At 45.2% G+C, this 21,870-nt stretch overlaps 1 protein-coding gene across 2 annotated transcripts in view; it reads left to right on the top strand.

Annotated features, from left to right (window-relative positions):
- The window catches only part of NTN4 (netrin 4), a 47,797-nt gene that overhangs the window by 7,230 nt on the left and 18,697 nt on the right, over positions 1-21,870 (top strand). For both annotated transcript variants that reach the window (XM_036400798.2, XM_036400799.2), the window contains exon 3: positions 13,514-13,792. In XM_036400798.2, the coding sequence (XP_036256691.1) occupies positions 13,514-13,792 (279 nt within the window). The remainder of the gene's footprint in view (positions 1-13,513; positions 13,793-21,870) is intronic.

Raw genomic sequence — 21,870 nt, 5'->3', positions numbered from 1 at the left:
GTGCTGCTCCACCTGCATTTCTGCTCATTGTTACAGTACCTGCAAGCCCCAGTTCAAGGCAGCAGTGTGCAGAACCCCACAGTACTCAGGGGCTTAGGGCCTTTTTTCAATATATCACCCGTCTTAATTTGGGTCAAAGGTGTTTCTGCCTCACTTTTTATGAAAAAGAAATATCATACTTTGTGCATTCTGCCCTCATCATCATGAGTCATTCCTCAGATGCCTACTTCAACTCTTATGACAAAAATCCTCCCTCATCAGAATTTGCCATGATGTTGATCTTTAGGAGATTTATGATAGTGTAGAAAACAAGCTGCCAAGTCTCTGGCTTCATTTCAAAGACCCAGCCCTCAGAAATGCTGACATGGCTCTGGGAGATGCCTTTCATCCTTCTGTAGCAGTGTGACTCTGGGCTTGCCCATGCAGTGGTGGCACTAGGGTGCTGGAGAGCTCTGGGAGAGCAATGCTTTTGGAAGGCTGCAGTCACCTCTGCTGGGTGCCACCTCAGCACTGGGAATCAGAGAGGTAATTGTGTCACCATGTGTGGCACTTGGATGGTCTATTGGTGGGTAGAATCACCTCATCAGAAGCTTGGTAGGTCCCTGCTCTTCTTTGCTGCCTGTCCCTAAAGCTGCAAGTCCACCAGACTTGGTTATCTCTGATGTGGATGCGGCTCCAGCCTGAGGCAGGTGAGAGATGGAGGATCAACAGGCCAGGGGTGGGATTAGGAAGGAAAGGACAAATTTGGGCAGAACTGCCAAGCAAAGAGGTTGAAGGCTGTACTGATGTCAAGAACACTGCACTAAAATGCCCTGGGTTTGGTCTAAATCGTTTTCTTGGTGGAAGTAAGGCTGAGTTCACAGGTCAGCATGTGCCCAGAGACCTCAGGGGCTCTGTTGAGCTGAGCCCCATGCCAGGGCAGCCTGGCAGCAGTCCGACCCCATGCAAGGAAGAACCGCTGTTTCAACAACCAGCAAAGTGGTCAGTGATTTCTCTGCAGGTATACAGAAGCCAAACAAACCAACTGAGCCTCTCCTCAGTAGAGAACAGGAAAGGAGGCAGATGGTGGGTGCCCACCTCCTGCCCTGGCATCCAGCCTTGGTACAGCCAACCTGGGTTTCCAGCAAGCTTCAAGCATCTGCCTATTTGAGGAGTTGGATGTGCAACATTGTGAAGGAGACACATTCCCATGTCAGGGAATAATATCAGATCAGCTGCATGCAGAGAGGTCATTATAGACTTCCTCTATGCTTAATACAGTGAATTAATTGTTTCACAACAGCAGTTTGTTAAGCATAGGCAGAAACCTCTAAATGTTAGCCTTGTATCACCAGTGTTTTAAGAGAAAGGCTATGGCCAAGTTTTAGCCTGAATCATACAAAAATGCTACAAATAGTGAGTATTTTCATTGTTTTTCAGGGTGTAACCCTTCAGCCACATTATTGCAAGGGAAATCAGAACTGGATCCACCAGCCACACATGATCTGATCTAAGTAAACAAGATGCAGAAATAAACTCTTTCAGCTTCATGCTCAGACAGGAATACTAATTTTACTAGTATGCAAAAAAGGCTATCTTCCCTCCCATAGTTCAGATTATATTAATATTTCCTTTTCAACACACTAATCTTAAAATTATCCTTGGCTAGGGATCACTGTTGAGGGCTCAAGGGGCCCTTAGCAGATGTTAATTCTTTAACTGTGAGTGAGAGTGACTGTCCACTCTGCAATGCAATTATCTCATTCACTTTACATTCCCATCTGTGGTCAATTCAGATTAGCTCGCCTGAGTGTCCCCATTTAGACAAGCTCCAGGATAAAAGGGCTTACTGAAGCAGAGTCTCCTTGACAAGATTTTAGTAAATTAGTAACTTATTTTAGTGTTCATCTATTCAGAATACTGCTAATAAATCACTTGGAGACCTCAGCTATTGTTGCTGTTTGCTATTTATAGAAGAGGCATATTTGCAGTTTGATTATATTCCAGCAACAAATTCTAACATGCTTTTAACTTTTGAAACATCACATTACCACTGTTTTGCTGTGGGATGCGTGTCTTACCGAGTGTTTTATTGATCTCGTGCCTTCCCTAGTGGAAAATCCTTCATATGTTTTGCCTTTCTGTTACTGCATGCAGCCTGCCTCTCTTCCTTGAGGATTTGGACACCAGTCCTACTGGTTTTACCTGAAATTAGCTGTGTAGAGCAGAAGTAAAATGTGTACTTCTACTCAGAAGTCTGACCATGACAGTGAGTGGTTGTAACACTCACTGCTGAAACAAATAGGAGTTAAAGACGGTCAGTAATTTTTATATTTGAGTCCTGATTTTGGGTTGTAGAAACTTCAGCCTGGTTGGGCTTTTTTACCTTTTCGGCCTGGATAAGCTTGGTTTTCAAGTTTATCATTGTTGTCCCTAACTAAAGCTACATTTTAATTGTGCTGAGGTCCTTCAAGGGTCTTGTGGGTAACAGGAGATTTGAGTTCAGTTACTTGCAGGACTCCACAAAGAACCTGGGCAAAAATGCAAGAATTACCTCAAAACAGCCTGGGATGTCAACCCATTAGAAGACTGCAAGGATCTTTTTTAATTGCCCTGTGCCACTGACATCTGCACAGAGAGAAAACAGAGGCCCAAACTGATGAGCAGGAAAGAGGAATCCTGGCAGGCATTCAGAAGTGCTCAGGATGTGTGAGGACATAGCTAGGGAAGTATGTTTTCAAGTCCCATCTCTACACTTTGTAGAAGTGCACTTTGTAGGAAAAAGACCTCTTTAAGAGTGTCTTCCTGATCATCCTATCATTGGGAAAACACAAATTGTTGGGCTCCGTTCAGAAATGCCATGTGCAAAATTCCATGTTCAGCTAGGTGTGGTTGGGGGGTGGCCAAATCCTGTCCAGTTCTTTGCATTGTATCACTAAATCTAGGAAGACATGGGAACTGTTGTTTCATAAGCACAAGAATAATGATTCATAGGGGAGTAGTTAATGAGATGAAGTAAATGAGGCTAGGCTGGAGTCAATAAAATTATATAGGAGCCTAGGAATCTCAGGCTGTGGCAGCTGGCAGTATCTGCACACTAGCAGGACACCGTGTCACACCAGCCTCATTGCTGGTGAAGTGCATCCCTTGGTTTGGTCCTCAAGCTTTCCTTCCTGCAGGGAAGCCCGTCTTCCCAAGCACTGTGGGGGGTTTCCAAGCTGGTGCAAGTTTCCAACAGTGGAGGATGGGAGATTTTCCCTTTAAATAATGGTGCAGGAAAAAGCGAATCAGGGGAAAAGGAGAAACTTTAGCTTAGTTTTCACCTAGTTGTGACAATCCCTCCCCCTCTCCCACAGGCCATTCTAGAGGAGTGACCTGTCCCCTTATGAGGCCTCCTGGATGCTCAGCATCTCTGAAGGACAAGGGCATGTGAAGAGCAAGATGCTACTCCAACCTGCCCCATGATCCTCTGCATGATTTGTCCCATTACAAGTAGCCCATAGGATTGTCTCCTTTCCTTCCTGGATTTCCCAGTGCTTTGGCACTTGGGGCTTGGCCCTCTGCTTGGCCAGCTCTTGAAATGCAGCCACCTCTGTGATGGAGCATAGCCAGTGTTTAACAGTGCATATCACAGTCCCCCATTTGGAGCAGCAAGTTTCTAACAACTGCTTCTGGATCGACCTCCAATTATGGCTAAAACAAATTATTCTTTGGAGGGAGTTTGACCAGTCTGTGAAAGGGGGGATATTGTAGGCTGCCAACAGCAGGAGGGAATGGGTCCCAGGACTCCAGGAGACCCTTTCCAAACTTCTTATGTAGGATGTGAAGAGTACTGTACCCACATGAAACAAGAGGAGTTTGGGTAGGCAGAATTTAATTCTCTAAATTGGCATCTGGCCTTGCTAGCGGGACTATTGCTTCCCTTGAGAAAAGTGCCACGGGATTTTAACGGTGCCTCCGGAGCCTCTCTTCAGGCACTGCACCCCACTGCTTCATTTCACAGCTCATTTTTGGCATGAAGAGAAGGCTAGCTCACTTATTCAGCTCCCAGTTCTCTGGCTAGAAAGTAGGACTGCCATGTTTCTCATTGGGATTCCTGGATGCAGGTGGTTACATGGGAAGCGTGTAACCTAAAGCAGTGTATTGACATGTCTCAGAACTTTTGGATCAAAAGCTCGTTTGAGATTAATTGCCATGCAACAGTGGGTGTCAGTGTGAGATACCCACTCTAACAACATTCAAAATCCTACACAAATGGTGAAGTTCTCAAATTCTCCATGGATAACATTTTACAGGAAGAAAAGAAGTTAATGTCCAGAACCCAGTTTACTCTGATGCATATGCTATGAGTCTTTTACCACCAGTCTCTCTGCAGCATCCCTCATTCCAATAATTGAAATCTATATAGCTATGGGTTGAAAGAGGGCTGCTGCTCCTTGTGACCTTTTTGACAGTGTGCAGTTACATATAACTCCAACAAGTGTTCTTTTTCCTAGAATTTAGTGTATCTCATGGTAGTTCAAGCAGACAGTTCTATAGACACAAAGCCTTTTCATTAGAAACAAGAGCAGTTGAAAAATATTCATGGAATTGTGTTACTCTTAGGCTGAAAGAAAATCCCCTTGATCCTCAGTACCATTGCAGTTACTGACACACTAACCTGCTGCCTTTCAGGCTTTTGCAGTGGTGTGTTGTGCTCAGAAGCCCTTAAAGAGGTTATTCTGCAGCTCTGGGGAGTGAGCCAGCTTTTCTTACAGCCCTGCCAATGAAGAAGCAAGTCCAGTCCTTTGTCTGGCTCTTTGGAGGTAGCTCCAGGCTTTTTTTGGTCCTCCATATGCACAACAGGTACTGCTGGCCAGCCAAGGCTGAGAACATAAATCTTTTATGGGGATGGGGAAAGGAGGGGAATTGCTGGAGGGATGAGTATTTAAATACCATCTTTCTTGCTGATGGGTCAAAGGACTTCATATCATCAGCTGAGATGTGCTGGTTCATTTTCCTGACTGGGCTAGCACAGCCTTTACTTTAGAAACGGTGATTCTAAAGATGAGAAAAAGGCAATAATTGTTTTCCTTGACAGCCCATAGCCAATGAGATCATGCATCTGGAGGGTTTTGTGAGCCAAGAAACTGAGTGTTTCTATCTGTTTGATGAGCAAAAGTAGTGGTTAAGCAAAATGGAGCCATTGTGGAATAAATGATGAATTATTGGAGAAGCACTATTAACCGGAGATGAAGAAATCCAAGAGGATTGAGCTATAGTGAGATTTTCCTGATAAGAACATTACTTTTGTGATCATTGACTGCATGAAGACAGGAATGACCTAGCAGTGTTTCATTTTCATCTGATGAAATTGTGTAGTTGAATGTTGAAGAACAGCTGAGAAGATGGCTCTCATCTGCCTGATTATTGCCAGAGATTTCAAGGATCCTGGAGAAATCCCAAGGGTCTTCCCTAGCTTTTCTTGTGCCTTTTCCAGCCCCTCACTGGTCAGCTGCTGCATGAGAGTTGGAACTTTTCCTGGACAGCTTCTCACTTTTGAGAATGACAGAATACTTTGAGATTCCCAAAAGACAAAACTTACCTTGGTATAAGTTAATTTGGGAGGGATGATTATTTGAAATAGTTGTATTTTTGTCCTGAAGTCTTCGTAAGATTGCATAAATTTTGGATTGTAAGGCAAGGGATTATTTGCCTTGATTTATGTGCTATAAAAGACTGCAGAAGGACTGGAGACATGGGCCAAATGCTGTCTTATGTCAAATTATATGAAGGACCCTTGTTAAGGCTGCTGCCATTTATCCAGCATCTCAAGGAGCTCAGGGACTGCTGGTGGTGCTACACAGTGGCTTCCTGTCATGGTTGCCTGGGGATGTTGATCAAGTGCCAAATACTGTGGCCTGCAAGATTCCAATGCTCACTGTGATTTTAGTGTCTTTGATGGTCTCCTCTCTGCAGTGGCAAGGCAGGTTTTCCAATTTCTGTTGCTGTTTCACCTCATCCAGGTGATGCTGAAGTGCGCACCATGGGGGCAGTCTGACCTCTCCACAAGCAAAAGAGGCTCTTCTTTCCTGCAGTCCACTTGGTCTGACAGGCAGAAAAACAAAGTGTTTTAGAGGAGCTGGTGGGTAATACCTGCCCAGCTTAGGCTGATGAACTTTCCACACCATGTGATTTATTTGCAGCATCTGCCAAAAGCAAATGTGTCATTTTTTAGCCTAGAGTCATCGCAATGAACATAGCACAGAGATGCACATTGGTTTCTCTCCTAAAATCTTGTTGCTCAGTGTGGTAATATATGAAATAAATCTGTTTTGTCAGTAGGAGGTACCAGCACTGTGGCCCTATCAGCCTTCTTCACACGGGTACTAATCCAACAGGCTTAAAATTTGTGAAGCAATGAGATTGTTTTCTTAAAGCTTTCAAGAACTTAACATTTAGGGTGTATCTCCAAAACGTGGTTGGACAGTGGTTTCAGAGGTTTTTAGAGTGGACTGATGGGCAGGGACACGGATACACATGCAGTGCAATGGCACAGGGCCCATTTCTGTAGCAAAATGTTCCTCTGCAGACACAGCTGTGCCCTCCAGGAAGAGCCAAGGAGAGCCTGGCAGACTATGACCACACTGATGCAGAAAATCCGAGAAACTAAAACACTGACCAGCAGGGTAAATGCTAGCATAGAGCTGCACCCTCAATACTGAAAGTGGGAGACAAAAGCAGCTGCCTTCAGAGTATGTGTGTCTCTCAGAAGTTGTATGAAGGCAGAGAATCTGCTGGCTGTTGCCTGCACTAGCTCTGGTGTTTAAACTGTGCATCTGACAGCAGGTGTGCCTGAGCTGCTCCTGCTGAGGGAGCCCTGTTAAACCAGGCAGCTCCTGTGTCTGCAGCTTCCCACTGTAAAAAAAAAAAAGATCCTCAAAGGTGTCAGGGCAAGTAGGACTGTCCATGTTCCCCAAAGGTACCAAATTAGATTCATTGCTGCAGCTTGAGTCTTACTGCATGGCACAGCAAACCTTCAAAGTCAAGCCATCCTCATATGAGCAGTAAGACAGTCTCACATCAGTCTTCCCTGCACTTGTTATGGTGTGAGAAGTTTAATTACTCTTTTCTCAGAAGGCACAGGGGGACAAGCACAGAACAGTCTTAGCTCCAAGGTTCCTCTGCAGCACTGAAGATCACTGGGCAGGGGTGTGGGAAAGAGGTGTGAGAACGCTCTCTTTGAGGGGGGAGCACCTCACTGGCATTCTGTTTCTGCAGCTAAATTTACATCCAGCTCCATCAGTCAGGCCTTTGTGGTTATGATGAGCTTATTGCTTCTAGTACATTTCTTGGGTGGAAGTTGAAAGCAGACAGTGTGGCAGGTTGACAGTTGGCACACATATTGCATCATTATTAATATTTTTAGTTACCCATTTCTAGAAATGAAATTGCTCCCTGGGATCTTTCCATAATGTTTACCAAGAGAATTGACTACTTATAACTTTTACATCTAGTGAGCAGGAGAGTGCCACAATAAAATTTCCCTACTGAGCTTCTCTGGACAAGAGCAGCCAAGGCTGAAAGCAGTTGCCACCTTTGGGTAGTGCCTTCAGGAGAGTTCCTGGGCTGTTGGATGGCTGGGCTGGCTGGAGGGAGGTGCAGGGGCTGGGGTGCAGGCAGGCAGTGGCTGGGGGATGGCAGAGATGTACCATGCAGTGGATAGAGCATGGACTACCTCAGCTTGTGCCATCGTTTGAAGTGAAAGCCAAGGCCTGTGAGCACAAGCAGATGTGAGGCAATGCTGGGCACACAGCTGGGAATCCCAGGGCCAGGATGTCAGAGATAAGGGCTCACTTTCACCTCAGCCCCAGCACCAGGCAAGTAGTGCATAACCTCAATTCTTCTTGTGCTTGAGGGAAATTTTTCAGGAGGCAAAGGTCTGAGGTCCTGGATGTGCTGGCAGAGCTCCACCACTGCATTTACTGCCCACATTTTCAGAACCTTGTCCAGGCACTAAATAAATCAGATCACTTCCAGTGACATGGAGATTCCACAGGGCCCCAGAATACAGACCAATTAAACACATTTATTTAGTGCCTACATACCAAGAGTCACTGCAGACTCCTAGTGCACACCTTAACTTTTCTGTTAAACGCTTACTTGGACATCATACACCCTTTTGTAAAATGGTGCACATCCCTCATTTCTTTTGCTGTATATCTGGATAAGACAACAAACTTTGCATTCTTTTTATTCATAATTTTTTTTATTTATTCCTGTAAAATGCATTGAAAGGGATAAATCTACCAGCAAAAATCAAATAAGCCAGTACTGAATTTATGTAATGCCCCTGAGCTAATTACATGAATCACTAATATGGATGGTCATTGTTGTAATTATAGATATATTTTCATGCATTCAGGTCAGACAATACAGGGTAGAGTTCATCAGTCTCTTTTGGAAAGAAACCACACATCACTTCATGCAATGTTACCACCATGGTTTTCATTTACAACAGAGTAAAAATGTGGTTATGTTTTTAATATTTGTTTATTGCTTTTATTTTTGCCATGTTCCTGTTTGTTGGTTTGTTCCCATGTGTATATGCTTCTTGAGTCTTCTATCCATTTGTCTTCTATCCTTTCTTTTTTCATTCCTAGCTGAGGGCAGGCTCTCAGTTGGAGGTTGGAGCATGGCACCTCTGGCCAGGTGCAGGGACCCAGGGAAAGGCAAACACACAGCAGCTGCAAGACCCTGTGCAAGCCTCTGTACCTGTGCCTGTTTCTGAAGGTCTATGAAGAAGAAACTTTTGTGGATCACCCACATCTCTTCAATGTCACAGGCATTTGTATCCCACAGGGTCCCATTCCATTGCTCTGGACGCTTGCATCTTGACAAAAGTCCAGGCCCAAGCAGCTGCATTCAATGGAGGTGGGCCCATGACTCATTGAGAAACCTTTGCTCCTGGCAAGTCTTTCATTGGTTTTTTGACTTCCTCAGGCAACTTTGACTTCACAGTTTATTTTCTTGCTGTCAGAATCATTCATTTGCATTTTCCTTCCCACTGTGGAGATATATATAAATATGTCCTTTTATTGCCTCTCACACATAAACATATTAGGGTACTTCTTGCAAAGGGACTTTATGTGTTTATATATCAAGGTCATTGTGGTGCAAGTGGTTACTTGAGTGCACCATGTCCATGACTGCTGCTTTATTTATATTCAGGGCTACATTGCTGCATCTGCAGAAGGGTGAGGAGCTCAGGCTTCTTCTGCCACTAGAACTTGTGAAATAATCAACAGAGCAAGAGTTGCTCATGACAGCCCATGAGGAAATTGAAACCCTGTGGAAATTTATTAGAGGCTGTCTATGTAATGATGTGACCAAACTGCAGACAGCTGCAATGGTCTGGCTGAAGAGCAAAGTATTTTTACTCCATGGCATGTGCAAGGTACTGTGGGACAGCTTAGCCACTCCTGCTCCCTTGGAGTGGAGTGGGCTTGCCTTGGGAGTGGAGTGGGCTCCCTCCTGCCAGCAGCATGCATCACACTAAGGGGGTCAGGTGAACCCAACCTTCTTGAGGCGCAGCAGTGACATTCCTCACTCAGAGACCACAGACTTCAGCTCCTGTTTGGCTGTGTAGAGAGACCACCACCATGCCAAAAAATCTCTGTGCACCTTTTAAATCACTCCTCAATTGATGTTGCTTCGTGCAAAGGTTGCTTTTATAGCACATGGGATCCAACTGCATCATTCCACATCTCACAGAAGGAACATTACCCCAAGGACTAGATATTTTGTTTCTTAGCAGTTCTATTTGCCTCCTGGTTTGTGACACAAGTTATTGCTAGATACTTAATTTTAAGTGGAAGCTGAGATAAAGATTCAGTTCCTGGGACTGTATTTAAGAAGAATCCCAAATATCATAAGATTTTTGGTGAGCTAGCAACACTGGGAACAAAATCATCTTTCTGATAGGATATAATATGGATGTAAAGCACAGAAATGCTGGGGTGCTTCAATGTATTACTTCTGACTTGTTTTACAAAATATAATATTTTAATTAGTGCATACATTTCAGAGCTGCTGGTGTAAAGATCAGGGCCTCCCTCACTTTGCTATCATAGGTGGGGCTATCATACTGCATAAGTCACATTGTCTGCCTAATGTTGTGATGCCAGGTTTTGATGTTTTGATAGAAGGCCTTGTACACAGAGATGGAGACTTGAATGGGAAAGACAGAAGCCTGGTCACCCTGGGGTGCTTACTGTTGAGGCTTGCTGCCTGCAGAGTGTCTGGGGACCACTGCCCAACAGAGTCCTGGCTGGACAGTGGCACCAGGGAGACAATGGGCTTGTAAAACCACATCCTCAGATGCACACACATGTTGACAAAGTGTTCTTTTCCATTTTTCCTACACACTTCCTCTACACTGCTAAAAACTGAATAATATTTTGTTGCGGAGATTGCTGTAGCTGGGAGTTGCCAGAAGAACCAGAGGTGTGAAAACCTGGTCAAGTCTGCTGTGCAAACCATGACTCATTAGCAGAGAGGATGCTGAAACACTGTGCCCATCCTATTGCTGGGGCAATTGCATGGAAAAGCCCAAGAAGAGGTAAAAGCAGGGAATCTGGCACTGCCTGTGTGTGTATTTGTGGCTGGGCTGCTGGAAAGCACAGGGGTGCAGACCCATGATAGCTGTGTAAGAGCACTGTGGCCCCAGTGATGTGCAGACTCCTGAGACCAGCTGGGATAAATTAGTGATGTTCATGACTGAACAGGAAAATCTTGCTGGGAAACACATCCTTATCCTTATTATGTAGTGTCTGAGGGCTTGTAGAATCCCAGCTGAATCTGCTGTGTCAGAGCAGAAAATTGCTATCTGTATGATGCCCTACATATTATAATGACCAGTTAGTATTTCATTACATCAGGGCTGCTGGGGTCTGGGATGGAGGCATGGGGATGTTTACTGTGCTGGCAGCACTGAGACCAGGCTCTGTTACAGGGCTGCAGGGCACAGTGTAGCTCCCCAGGCCAGGGCTGCTGGGCACAGCCAGAGCAGCACAGGACTGCCAGGGGGGAGCAGCTGAGAGCCTGCAGCCCTTGGGAATTACAGATAGAGTTCATGTTTAGCATCACTGTTTTCATGTAGCCATAAAAAGAAATGTTTGTAGCATTTTAGGGTCTGAGCAGGAATACTGGCTCCATTGAAATCGGCAGCACAACTCCCCCTGAATTCCACACAGACAAGATTTAACTCTGTCAGAGGCAGAGGCACTCAGGGTTATTGATTTCCTTGCTATGATTGTCTTTACTAGAACCACAAACATCAGTCACATGCATTAAACAGGGATAGATAAATAAGGAAAACTGAAAACATGAGAGGAAAGTCTGCAGCTCCATCTAGCATAAATTGTTCTCATCTGAATTAGGACAAACAAAGAATTCTCTGAGATGCAATTTATGTAATATCAAGAAACCCAAAATGCTCGTTTTTACTGAAAGTTCTTGACCCAGCATTTTCTGTCATGTCCACTAAAAGGAAATCAATGTCTTCAGATTGGATTTTTCCCAAGGAATTTTCTTTCCGTATCTGAAAGCATCTTGTGTTCACAAAACCACTAGCAAGTAAATGTGATCAGAATGGCATTGATCTAAATTTGGGTAAATAACAAGCCTTGGGTTGAGGTGCAAGACTTGTATTTGGGGTTCACTTGGGTTTCCATTGATACCTGGTTTATATTTTTATTTTAGGAAAGAAGAAAAAATTCAGTATATCTCTGAAAGAGAGGGCAGAAAAAACCTCTTTTGAAGTGTGTTACTGTTTATTAATACCTCTCATTGGACTCAACACTTCTGCACAAGGAGCATGCTCACCAGCCTTGCCCTCTGACCACCTCTCCCACTTAACCTTCTCCTTTATCTGTGTCTTTCTGGCAGAAGATGCTCAGACACCTTTGGGAGGGAGGGAGTGTTTGCAGGAGGGCAGTGCAGAACTGCAGCTATGATGTGTTTGCCAGCGTGCAAGGCCCAGCTCCAGCACGGCCCAGCCCCGCTGTCACCAGCATGCTGGTGGCAACTGTGCTTGGCAGGCTGGCAGGGCACACAAAAGCGTGCTGCCGCCATCCAGCTCCAAAACAAAGCTAAATCTCCTTCCAGGCTGACACAAAGCTTCCTCTGGCTGGGTTCAGGCAGCCCTGGAGAAAAGCCAGGTCCCAGCCAGGAGCAGTGCCAGCAGTGATGGGGCTGATGGAGGCAGCAGCTGGTAGGCAAAGCCTGCTGGCAGGCCAGCTGGCAGCACTGTGGTCATTATTTCCAGGATCTGTGGATCCTGGTCAAATAAAAGGGAAGCCTTCATCAGCTAAAGCATATCAGCTGCTTTCTATGGAAGGAGTGGATTTAGGGGCAGGAGGCTGTGATCCCAGATAGCAACAGCAGCAAGTTGGTGCCTTGCCTCTCGCTGGGCAGGAAAACAATGGTCACCTCCTTGCCCCCTGCAAGAGGCTGGCCAGCATTTTGGGTGGTGTGAATGGTTTCAGTGGGGCAGCACTGTAGTTTGAGGAGGTTTTAACTCACTGCTGGGAGTAGTGCATTAGCTGCATCACACCCTCAAGCACTCAAGTGATTTGATCAAATGTTGTTTATAATTATTGTAGTTCATCAAGCTGTCGGTGACTGTTCAGTGAAAAACTACTTAGCTATTCTGAAAGTGTCACTGTAAATTGAATGTACCAATAGCTAATATATGTCAGAGATATGTTGTTTAATATCTGTGATAGTCATATAAAGTATATGCTGTTTCTGATTCTTCACTGTATGCAGCTAGACCAAAAACTTTAAAATAAGCCTTTTCAAGAAAATTGGTTATTTTTATCTAGTGCTCTCAATATTCAGCTTGAGCCAATATTTACCTATTCAATCAGACTGAAGTTAAAATAAAGAATGAATGATAAGTATTTGTTTAAACTTTGGAAGCCCCCCTCTTTCCTTTCTTTCTTATCTTGGTTTTCTTGATTATCAGCTTGCTGTCACGAATTGCCACACCTAATCACTTTTCCACTAGGAAGCAGCCTGGAACTGATAGGAGCCAAATATTTGGAAATATGATCTATATTGTTTAAAAAATACACCATTCTCGGAGAGGGAATGTTAATGAAGAGTTTCTCACATGCACATCACCCACCAAGGTGCTGGTCCCTGTGCTGGGCCATGCCACGAGGCCAGGGCACCCACCTCTGATTTGAGTTAATGGCAAAATGTCACTTGACACCCATAAGGTCCTTATTCTTGTGGAGAGGAATGTAAGGGATCATGGGGGGGGTCACCCTGTGTGCACTGATTTCGAGGTGGATTTGCTGCTCCCACTCCTTATAGAGAGGGAAGAACATCATGAGAGCCTGGTGCACACTCCCAGAGGATGCTGTTTTTGCCATTTGACCCCACAGCCCACCCTGGGGCTGGCTGACATCCTTCTTTCTGCTTCACCCACCGTGTTTCTCTGCCAGGTGATCTTCCCAGCCCCGTCACCGCTGTGTTTCTCTGCCAGGTGATCTTCCGAGCGCTGTCGCCGCCCTATGCCGCGGAGGACCCGTACAGCGCGGAGGCCCAGGCGCAGCTGAAGATCACCAACCTGCGGGTGCGGCTGCTGCAGCGGCAGGGCTGTCCCTGCCTGGCGGCCAGCCCGGCCCCGCAGCCCCCGCCAGCCCTGCACTACGCCATCTACGACTTCATCGTCAAGGGCAGCTGCTTCTGCAATGGCCACGCTGACCACTGCATCCCTGTCGCTGGATTCAGGCCCACCAAGGCGGCTGGCGTTTTCCATGTGGTAAGTACATGCACTCAACAATGTCTCACAATACAAAACACTGCAGGAAAGCAGAATTTTGAAAATAGTAAGGGACTATATAGAGTAGGGTGTAGGTCCAAGGATGCAATCAATATTTGACATTTGATGCCCTGAGCTCCAAGCACAGTGAGCAGAAATGGTCTTTACAAAGGGGGTGGTCTCCATGTGGGGCTGAAGTGCTGAACTTCCTTTGTGTCTTGGTGTAGGACTCTCATCCTTTTCAAAGGTGCTCCACAGTAGTTTATTTATTTCAGGTAAATCTTTAAAAATAATTAAATTGCTGACATCCATCTTTCCCCAAATGCTGACTTGCAATAACACAATATCTAAAGGATAAAAAAATTCAGGGCATTTTGGTAACAAAGAAGGAGGAGAGCTTCCCTGAAGATACGAGGCATCACGTAACTACCATTCCTTCTGGAGGATCCAAGGATATTGGGTTGGGTCTTGAACCAAGGGGACAGAGATGGGTTTTGACTCTCACTCATGGGCTTTCTATTGCACTTTGCAATACCTTTCTCTGGATAAAAACTCTGTGCTCTGGTTTTGAGGGGACTCCCATCACAAGAGCTCTGAGCTCCAATTCCTAAGGACCCACCAAGACCTAGACTTCTGGGAAGCAAGAGGCACTAACCCATAGGGCAGGTGACAGGCACAGCAGTGGCCAACACATTGGATGCCTGTGGTATGGCATGCATGTACCCAGCCAGTCCAGGGACACTTGGTGCCACCAGCACATCTTATCCTTTCTGCTCATCCAGGCTGGCTCTGAAAGCTCTGGCTTTGCTGGAGGAAGAGCAGAAGGGAAAGACAGAACAGCCAAACATACTGTACTGAATGTTAGACAGAGAAAGATCACTAAAAAAAAAAAAGGCAGTTAGTCTAGGTAAGGAGTCCAGCTCTTTGGGGAGCTCTCATTTCACTTAATTACAGTCTCAGACATGAAGCAGACAGGATGTTTCCCTTCCACTAGAGCTAGCCTTGCGACATCTTGAAAATATACCAGTTTGAAAGTGTGCAGCTCTGTGATTGATAAGAGTGTTTCAAGTAGCACTGCTCTGCTTTCTGCAGATGTCCCCTGAGTGAAAGTCTTTGAAAGGAGCTGTTTGCTCAGGATTATTTTGGTGGGATACAATTGCATGGGAGCGTGCCCTGGAGCACCACTGAGAGTTGTAACAGAGCCTGCAGCCAAATAAGCCTCCAGTACAGCTACAGGCTGTGGCAACCATAGTGTGCAGGTAACAGGCAGGGCTGGGAGAAGGAAGCAAGTGCCAAAATCACACTGAAAACAGAGCAAGAAATAGCAACAAACCCCTGTGCTGGCCCCGAGGGGGAAATTCAACTCTGGTTATAAATGTTCATGTGGCAGGAGTCCCAAAGGTGACGTTTCTGCAGTGAGGCTGACTCATTTTGCTGTGTCATAATGTGCTTTACTTACCCCCCATCCTGCATGTCCCGTGAGGGCTGTGCCAGTGTAGGGGTGACATAGCCCCATGGTTTGCAGGGCAGGGTCAAGGTGTGGTAAGAGCTTTTCTCTCCCAATACCACCTCTTCCATCATAGAGCTGGGGCAGTTTTGGCTGAGCCTAGTCCATGCCTGGCTCCTGTGGCATGAGGCTACTGCTGTTTGGGGGACTGCAGTGGCACCCACCTCCTGCAACCCAGCCTGGGGTTTGCCAGTGCATTGCATCAAGATTGGAAGAGAGAACTATTTAAGGTGATAGGAAGAATTCATCACACATGTGAATGAACAGAAAAGGGACAAAAGATTGCGATGTCCATGGCTGTTTAGGTGGTAGAAGTGAAAAAACTTCTGAAAAGAGAGTAGGATTTCAGAGAGGGAGCATTTTTATACATTTCAGCTAAAAAACTCACAGAAAACATAAATCTGAAGAATTATGACCAGTCATTCAAGAGGTTGATGGAGATTTCAGTAGTCTTTATGAACCTCTACCTACCAAGGGTTTTATCAGAACCATCAGTGTAAAACTGAGGACAACAGAAGCAGGGAAGCACAGTATCATTTCACAATACAATTATAAAATCTGGCTCTGTTTTTATGCTTGTTTAGACAAGAGCACTCCTGAAGAATATGCTCTAAGTTAGAGTTAACATCGAAATTGAAGCTTGTTTAAGATTGTTTAATAAAAAACCAAACAACTTTTCCAAAAAATCTTTGTGGCAGTTTTCTTAACCCCCCACTTGTTCTCAGCCTATAGGCAAAATCCTAACTGCAGCCTTAGTTTCAGTCCCTGCCTGGCCAGCAGAAGACACAGATGTGATATATTTATCTTTCTCTTGGGCTGCTCTGGGCAGTAAGCTGGGGAATCCCAGCGGCACTGGGCACAGCTGCCAGGTCTCAGTCAGATCTCACAGAGTGAGCAGAAGCATTTCAGCCACCTCACCCAGAGACAGTCTGACAACAGAGTGTGGGTATGTGAGAATGCTGGGGGCTGCTGCTCTGGCAGGTTTGATGCAGGATCCTGACCCAAGGGGCCAGGATGGTAAGCTTGGGGCATGGGCTCAGCTTGCTGCCACAGGATTCCTCCCATTGGATGTATTTTTTTCTTGAGATATTGGCAATTTTCTTGACAAAGTGAAGGTAAATATTGTGAGTGGCTGAAGTGAGGCCACAAGTCCACTTGGCCATGAGATAATACTTACCTGGAACACCCTCAGCGTGTGGGCTTGGGATGCAAACAGGGTGGAACAAAGGGGGGCTCCTTCTACCCTGGCAGAAGCAGCTCTAACTTCATTTTCTGGGGTGGGGAAACCTCTGTCTGCAATCTGTCTGAGCCAAGTCAAAGCAAAGTTCAACTTGACAGAGTCTGGTAGGAGATTTGTTTCTGTCCCGTCATCACCGTCTAGCTGCAAAACTCTCCATGATGCTCCTCTCCTCCTGGCAATTCGCCCACCTACCCTTTTCCTAAAAGAGAATGGAACTTGTGCAGGAAAACTCTGGTTTTGTTTGGGTGTCAGAAGTGCCATGTCAGCCTTTAGGTGAATTCTGAATATACAGGTGGAACTTCTGCTCTAGCAGAAGGTGTATTTCCATGAGCTCCCCAGAGAAGACCTGTCTGCCTGGGATGGCAAGGGCTGCTCCTCATGGGTAGTATGATCCTGTCTGTCCCTTGTTGGACACTTGTGTGCAACAGGCAACTGTCAGGTTGATACAGATACACTTTCTCTCTTTCCTACTTCTCCTAAATTTATTCAAAAGGTCACTACTCAAATCTCATCAGCAAAAGCCCAGTGCATACCCAGGAAAAATATGCATGTACAGACCTCCTACCATACCATGCTAAGCAGCTGATCACTTCTTGAGCTGCATTACATGGCAAACCACAAATATGAGCAAACAAATGAGTTTACATAAATAGGAGATCCCTCCTGATCTTCAGTGGACATGAGAAAACTGTTTTTTCCTCTGATCTGTGGCACAGGAGCTTCTTGCCCTTTGCCAGTACCTCTGCACATGGAGCCATTGCACTGCATGCTTGCTCTGCATGCCTCTTACCAGCTAAAGCATCCCCATGGCCTGCTTGCAGCAGTGGCAAGTGGCACGCAAGAGGAGAGGCAAGTGTTGTGTAAGCCTGGAGATAAGTAGCATTTTGCAATTCAGGAATCCAAAGTGGGGAAAGCAAACCCAGAGGTACCTCACCTGGGTTCTGCAGTTCTGTCTCAAGGTGAGAGATGGGAGTTCATCCATCTTAGAGACTCCTTGGACCTCCCTGAATGCAGATTCCTGCAGCTTAGCCAGCTGATCTCTCCAAGCTTCTTCCATAGTTATGAAGGTTGGGATCGTGGGTGGACCAAGATACTCTGCTAAAGCACTTTTGTGTAGTTAGGCAGGGTGAATATTTCCCCCCACCTCCCATGTGGCCAACCCAGTGGCTGTTATAAATTGTTATCATGCTACTGACATCAAAAGATGTTCAAGGTCTTCCAGAGCAACGCTGACAGAAGCCTATTGTACAAGGAATTTAAAAAAACCCTACTGCACAGCCCCCACACCCTGGACAACAAGCTTTGTATTCTTTCACAAGAACAAGATAGGATATGAGAATTTTCTCATGCATAAATTTGGTTGTCTGGTGCTTTGGGAAAAGAATACCTCTCCATGTGCTGACAGCCACTGGTAGGCATCGGTTCTAAAACTGGCACAGCAGTTGAAGCACAACACAGTTTAAAAGCTATGGTTAGAGACTCAGTGTGAATGCTGCCATTTTCCCTTAGGCTAGAATCATGCCCATCTTCCATGAAAGCTAAAAAAAAAAAAACAAATGAGAGAGAGAGAGAAAAAATACAGTTTTAACAGTTCCAAAAAGGAAATTCTATTAAAAGCAGTTGCCCCTCCCAGCTATTTAGACTGTTTATGCTATCAGGTCTTTGGGACATTGATTTTCTTTTAGTGTGCATTTGTGTTGGACTCCATATAGTGGGTGAATTCTTATAATATAAATCAATTTATAACAGGTGACTGAAAGCATTTTTCCCTCAGTGCAGCAGTCTTTGTTACTGCCTAACATTTTGGAACATGATAAATATGGGGAAAAGGATTTTATAGGATTCAACTAAAGAAAAAGCCCTATGTATTTGCAATGTGAAAGGAAGCGCTGGAAGGTTATAATTTGGCAACAAAAGGCTCTGGAAGGAAGCATGCCCTAGCAACTGTCTTTGTATAGAGAAATCAGTCGCTCGTTTATCTTACAGAAGGCAACTTTTGTAACACTCTTTGCATTGTGCCCTCCAATGACTGACGTTGCGACTGGGCTGTCAAGCTAAGAAGGGGAACAGTGTGAAAGTGAACTGGGAAATAAAGACCCCATGACAAAATGAAAAATGTTATAGGAAGGCCTTGCTGCTTAAATGAGTCAGGAGCCGTGTGAATGCTTAAAGGAGTGAGACATACTGGCAATTGTGTTTGTGTACTTAGTGATGCTCCATAATGACCCTAGTGGGTATGCCTTACAGCTAGCTATAAGCTGAGGTGAATGAAAAGGGAAGAAAATATGTGCTTTTCCCCCTGTTAATGCACAGGGATCAGACTCTGAGATTCTGCCTTCAGAAAGGTGCTGAGATGCTGGAGAAATCCTGAAGGCCAGGTATGTCATTTTCCCAGTCTACCTTGTGTCCCAGCAGAGCTGCTGGGCTGGTTTCTCAGCCCCGTCTCCCAGCTGCTCTGTGGCATGACAGGGTATTTGCATGGCAGACCAGTCTCGCAAGTGGCCCTCCTACAGCTCCTAGAGACATTAATTTTGTCCAGTGTAGACAGTCTGTTGGCTGTTTTTCACCTGCTGCCACTTCTCCTTGTATTACCCCTTCTTGACCTTTCTCATATTTCTAGCTCTCATAGGATTTCTTTATTACTAAAAAAAATACATGTCTACCTATGGGCTGCAAGAAAGGGCTTGCTAGTATCCACCTTTTTTGTTGTTTCCAATGCATAAAAATGTTTGCTGTCATGCTGGAATTATGTAAAAGAAAGAAGATATTTTCTTCAGTGGGATAAAGCTAGGTTGGAGAGACATTTCAATGCAGAGCTGTTTTGGGTGGTAGCAATTGTAATGCTATTTTAAGAGAACAAATACATCAGCCTGGGGCAAGGTTTTTGAATCACTTAGGTCTGACTTTTCATTAAACTTCTGTGAAAAAGGAATATGGAAAAGAAGGTACTAACTAAATGGTTGCCCTGAGAAGCAAGCTATTAAGGACTCTGTTTTCCTCTCCTCCCTCGGTTTGACTGCCCCTTTAGCTTCTTCCTTAGTGGGTCTGCACCCCACACTCCACCTGGCTGAGAGGGGTTGGGGCCACTATGAAACATGAGGGGACCTTGGAGAGGCAAAGTTTTCTCAGCCCATTTAAGTAGCAGTGCTGTAAAGGCACAGCAGTGTCCAAATTGGGAAACCTGCTGCCTTTTCCAAAGCTTACTCCCAAAGTTTGGGGTCTGGGTAGCTGCTTCTGATGCAGAAGCGGGGTCAGCCAGGCCATTGCATCTGCCAGGCCTCTGCAGGCGTTCACCCAAATAGGAATCCCACTGAGATTATGGGTGCCCAGCCCTGCAGCAAGCAGGGACACACAGGTTTGCAGTGTGCATTGCAGGCTGGGCTACTGAGCAGCCATGGCAGGCCCTGCCCAGGTGAGCAGAGGGCATGTGGCATCCACAGAGGGATCTGCACTTGGGAGGGAGCAGCTGATGGAGGCAGGTTGTGATAAACCCTGAGGAAAGGAAACTGCAAGGCAGCACCCTTAGGATAAGAATGGGGAACATGTTCCTCCTGGCCCAGCTGGACAGCACCCACTCGGGCAGGAGCCCAAGCCCACGGGCCTCTGTGCTGGTCCTGTGCTTGCCTTTGCACAGACAGCAGAATTTTGCTACTCTGTTATTTTTTAAGCTTTCCAGACAGACCATTTGTTTCCTTTTGCCCAGGTGCATGGCACCTTTACAAGCAATCAATACCAGGAGTGTCATGCCGTGCTCTGCCTCTGAGTCTATCTAGATAAACACCAGCTGCTTGATTTGCATCATCTCCAACTTGGCTCTTTTGCAGCCACAGTGTGAGAGACCACAAGTCTTCCATTGCTGCAACAGTTTTTTAATTACATACAACTTCTTTCCTTAGAGTTCACATACAGATTAATATTAATATGTTGGTGCACAGCTATTCAGTGGTTTATTTATTAGCTCTGCATGCCAAATTAATGGTGGCACAGAGATTCTTGGAATACCCATCCTATTCTGTTTTGTTTTCACCCACCTTCCTTTATTTCAGCAATGCAGCAATGTTCTATTCTACAGTACTTGGGCTTTCAGAAAATCCAAGCTCTTGCTCTTTAGAGCCATGAAAGCTCCTTGGTGAGGCATTTTGCCTTGCTGTCTGCTGGTGTCTTGGGATGCTTTATCCTTTGAGGGTTTCTGAGGTGCTGCTGAGTTTTGGATGAGTTTTTGGACTATTAATGCTGAGCAGCCTCTGGATGATTGATTGAGTCCCCACTGATTCTTTGTGTGGCTTTGGCAAGGAGCAAACTGAATTTGGAGGGTGAGACTCCAGGCTGTAGGCTCAGAAAGGGGGAGCACACATCCCCACAGTAATCACAAGTGTCCCCATGTCTGAGACAATTTCAATTGCAATTCTTCTCCCATGTCCTTCTCACTTTGGCATCATAATTGCAAAAGCACCAAAGGATCCTCTGGTTTTGACCATGGCACCCTCTGACTCCTTACAGTCACCTTCCCTTCTTGGTCATGTGTGTCCTGGGTCTGGTGGGTCCCTCTACCCTTACAGCTGGGACAGTCCTGTGAGGAAGGGTTTCTGGAGGATGTCTTTGGCCACATATGTGGTTCAGGCTAGTATGTCTAGCCCTAACCACTCAATGGCCAAAGGTCTTGCAAGAAACTCCTACCAAAAGTGGCATCAAAGAGTTAGGACACCATCAAAACCACCAGAAGATGACCAGTATAAGTTCAGTCATCTTCTGTTTCCATGCAGGTTTTAAATATGTGTGAAGAAATTCTGTAAGACTGGTTTGTGTGTGCACCTTGCCTAAAAAATATGAGATAGAAATTTATTGGCGAGTGGTAATTTAGGAAAGGGGGGTATCTGAAAGCTTGAAGAACATTTTGTTGGTTGTAGCAAAAATGAAAATATGAAAACACGAAACACACTTTGAGAACTAAAGTATACCCTTTGAACTAAATATACCCTCCACAAGTTTGTTGTTTCTTTTCTATGTTTACTTCTCATTCTTTTCAGACATTAGCACACATTTAAGCTTATATCAATACAGTAAACCAGGCAGACCAAGTAGTATCTGCAGTGAAACTAACTAATACCTGTGATAAGGCCAGATAGCACAAAAAACAATGTTAGCTTAGTATTTTCACTTTAGCTTAGATGCTCGTGCATTCTGACTCCATCCATACCTATCCATTGCTTCCAAAGCACAGCTGCTGTTTGTATTTTTTGATGATCTGACATTTTAAAGGGACAGGAATGAATTCAAGAAGTTTTTGAAAGATCTTGCTATTTTCATTTCTGCTTAAAACTCTTGGAAGGA

This window comes from Molothrus ater, chromosome 5 (assembly GCF_012460135.2).
Source record: "Molothrus ater isolate BHLD 08-10-18 breed brown headed cowbird chromosome 5, BPBGC_Mater_1.1, whole genome shotgun sequence".
Lineage (NCBI taxonomy): Eukaryota > Metazoa > Chordata > Aves > Passeriformes > Icteridae > Molothrus > Molothrus ater.
Note: the sequence above shows the minus strand (reverse complement) of the source record. Positions and strands in the feature narration are given on the sequence as shown.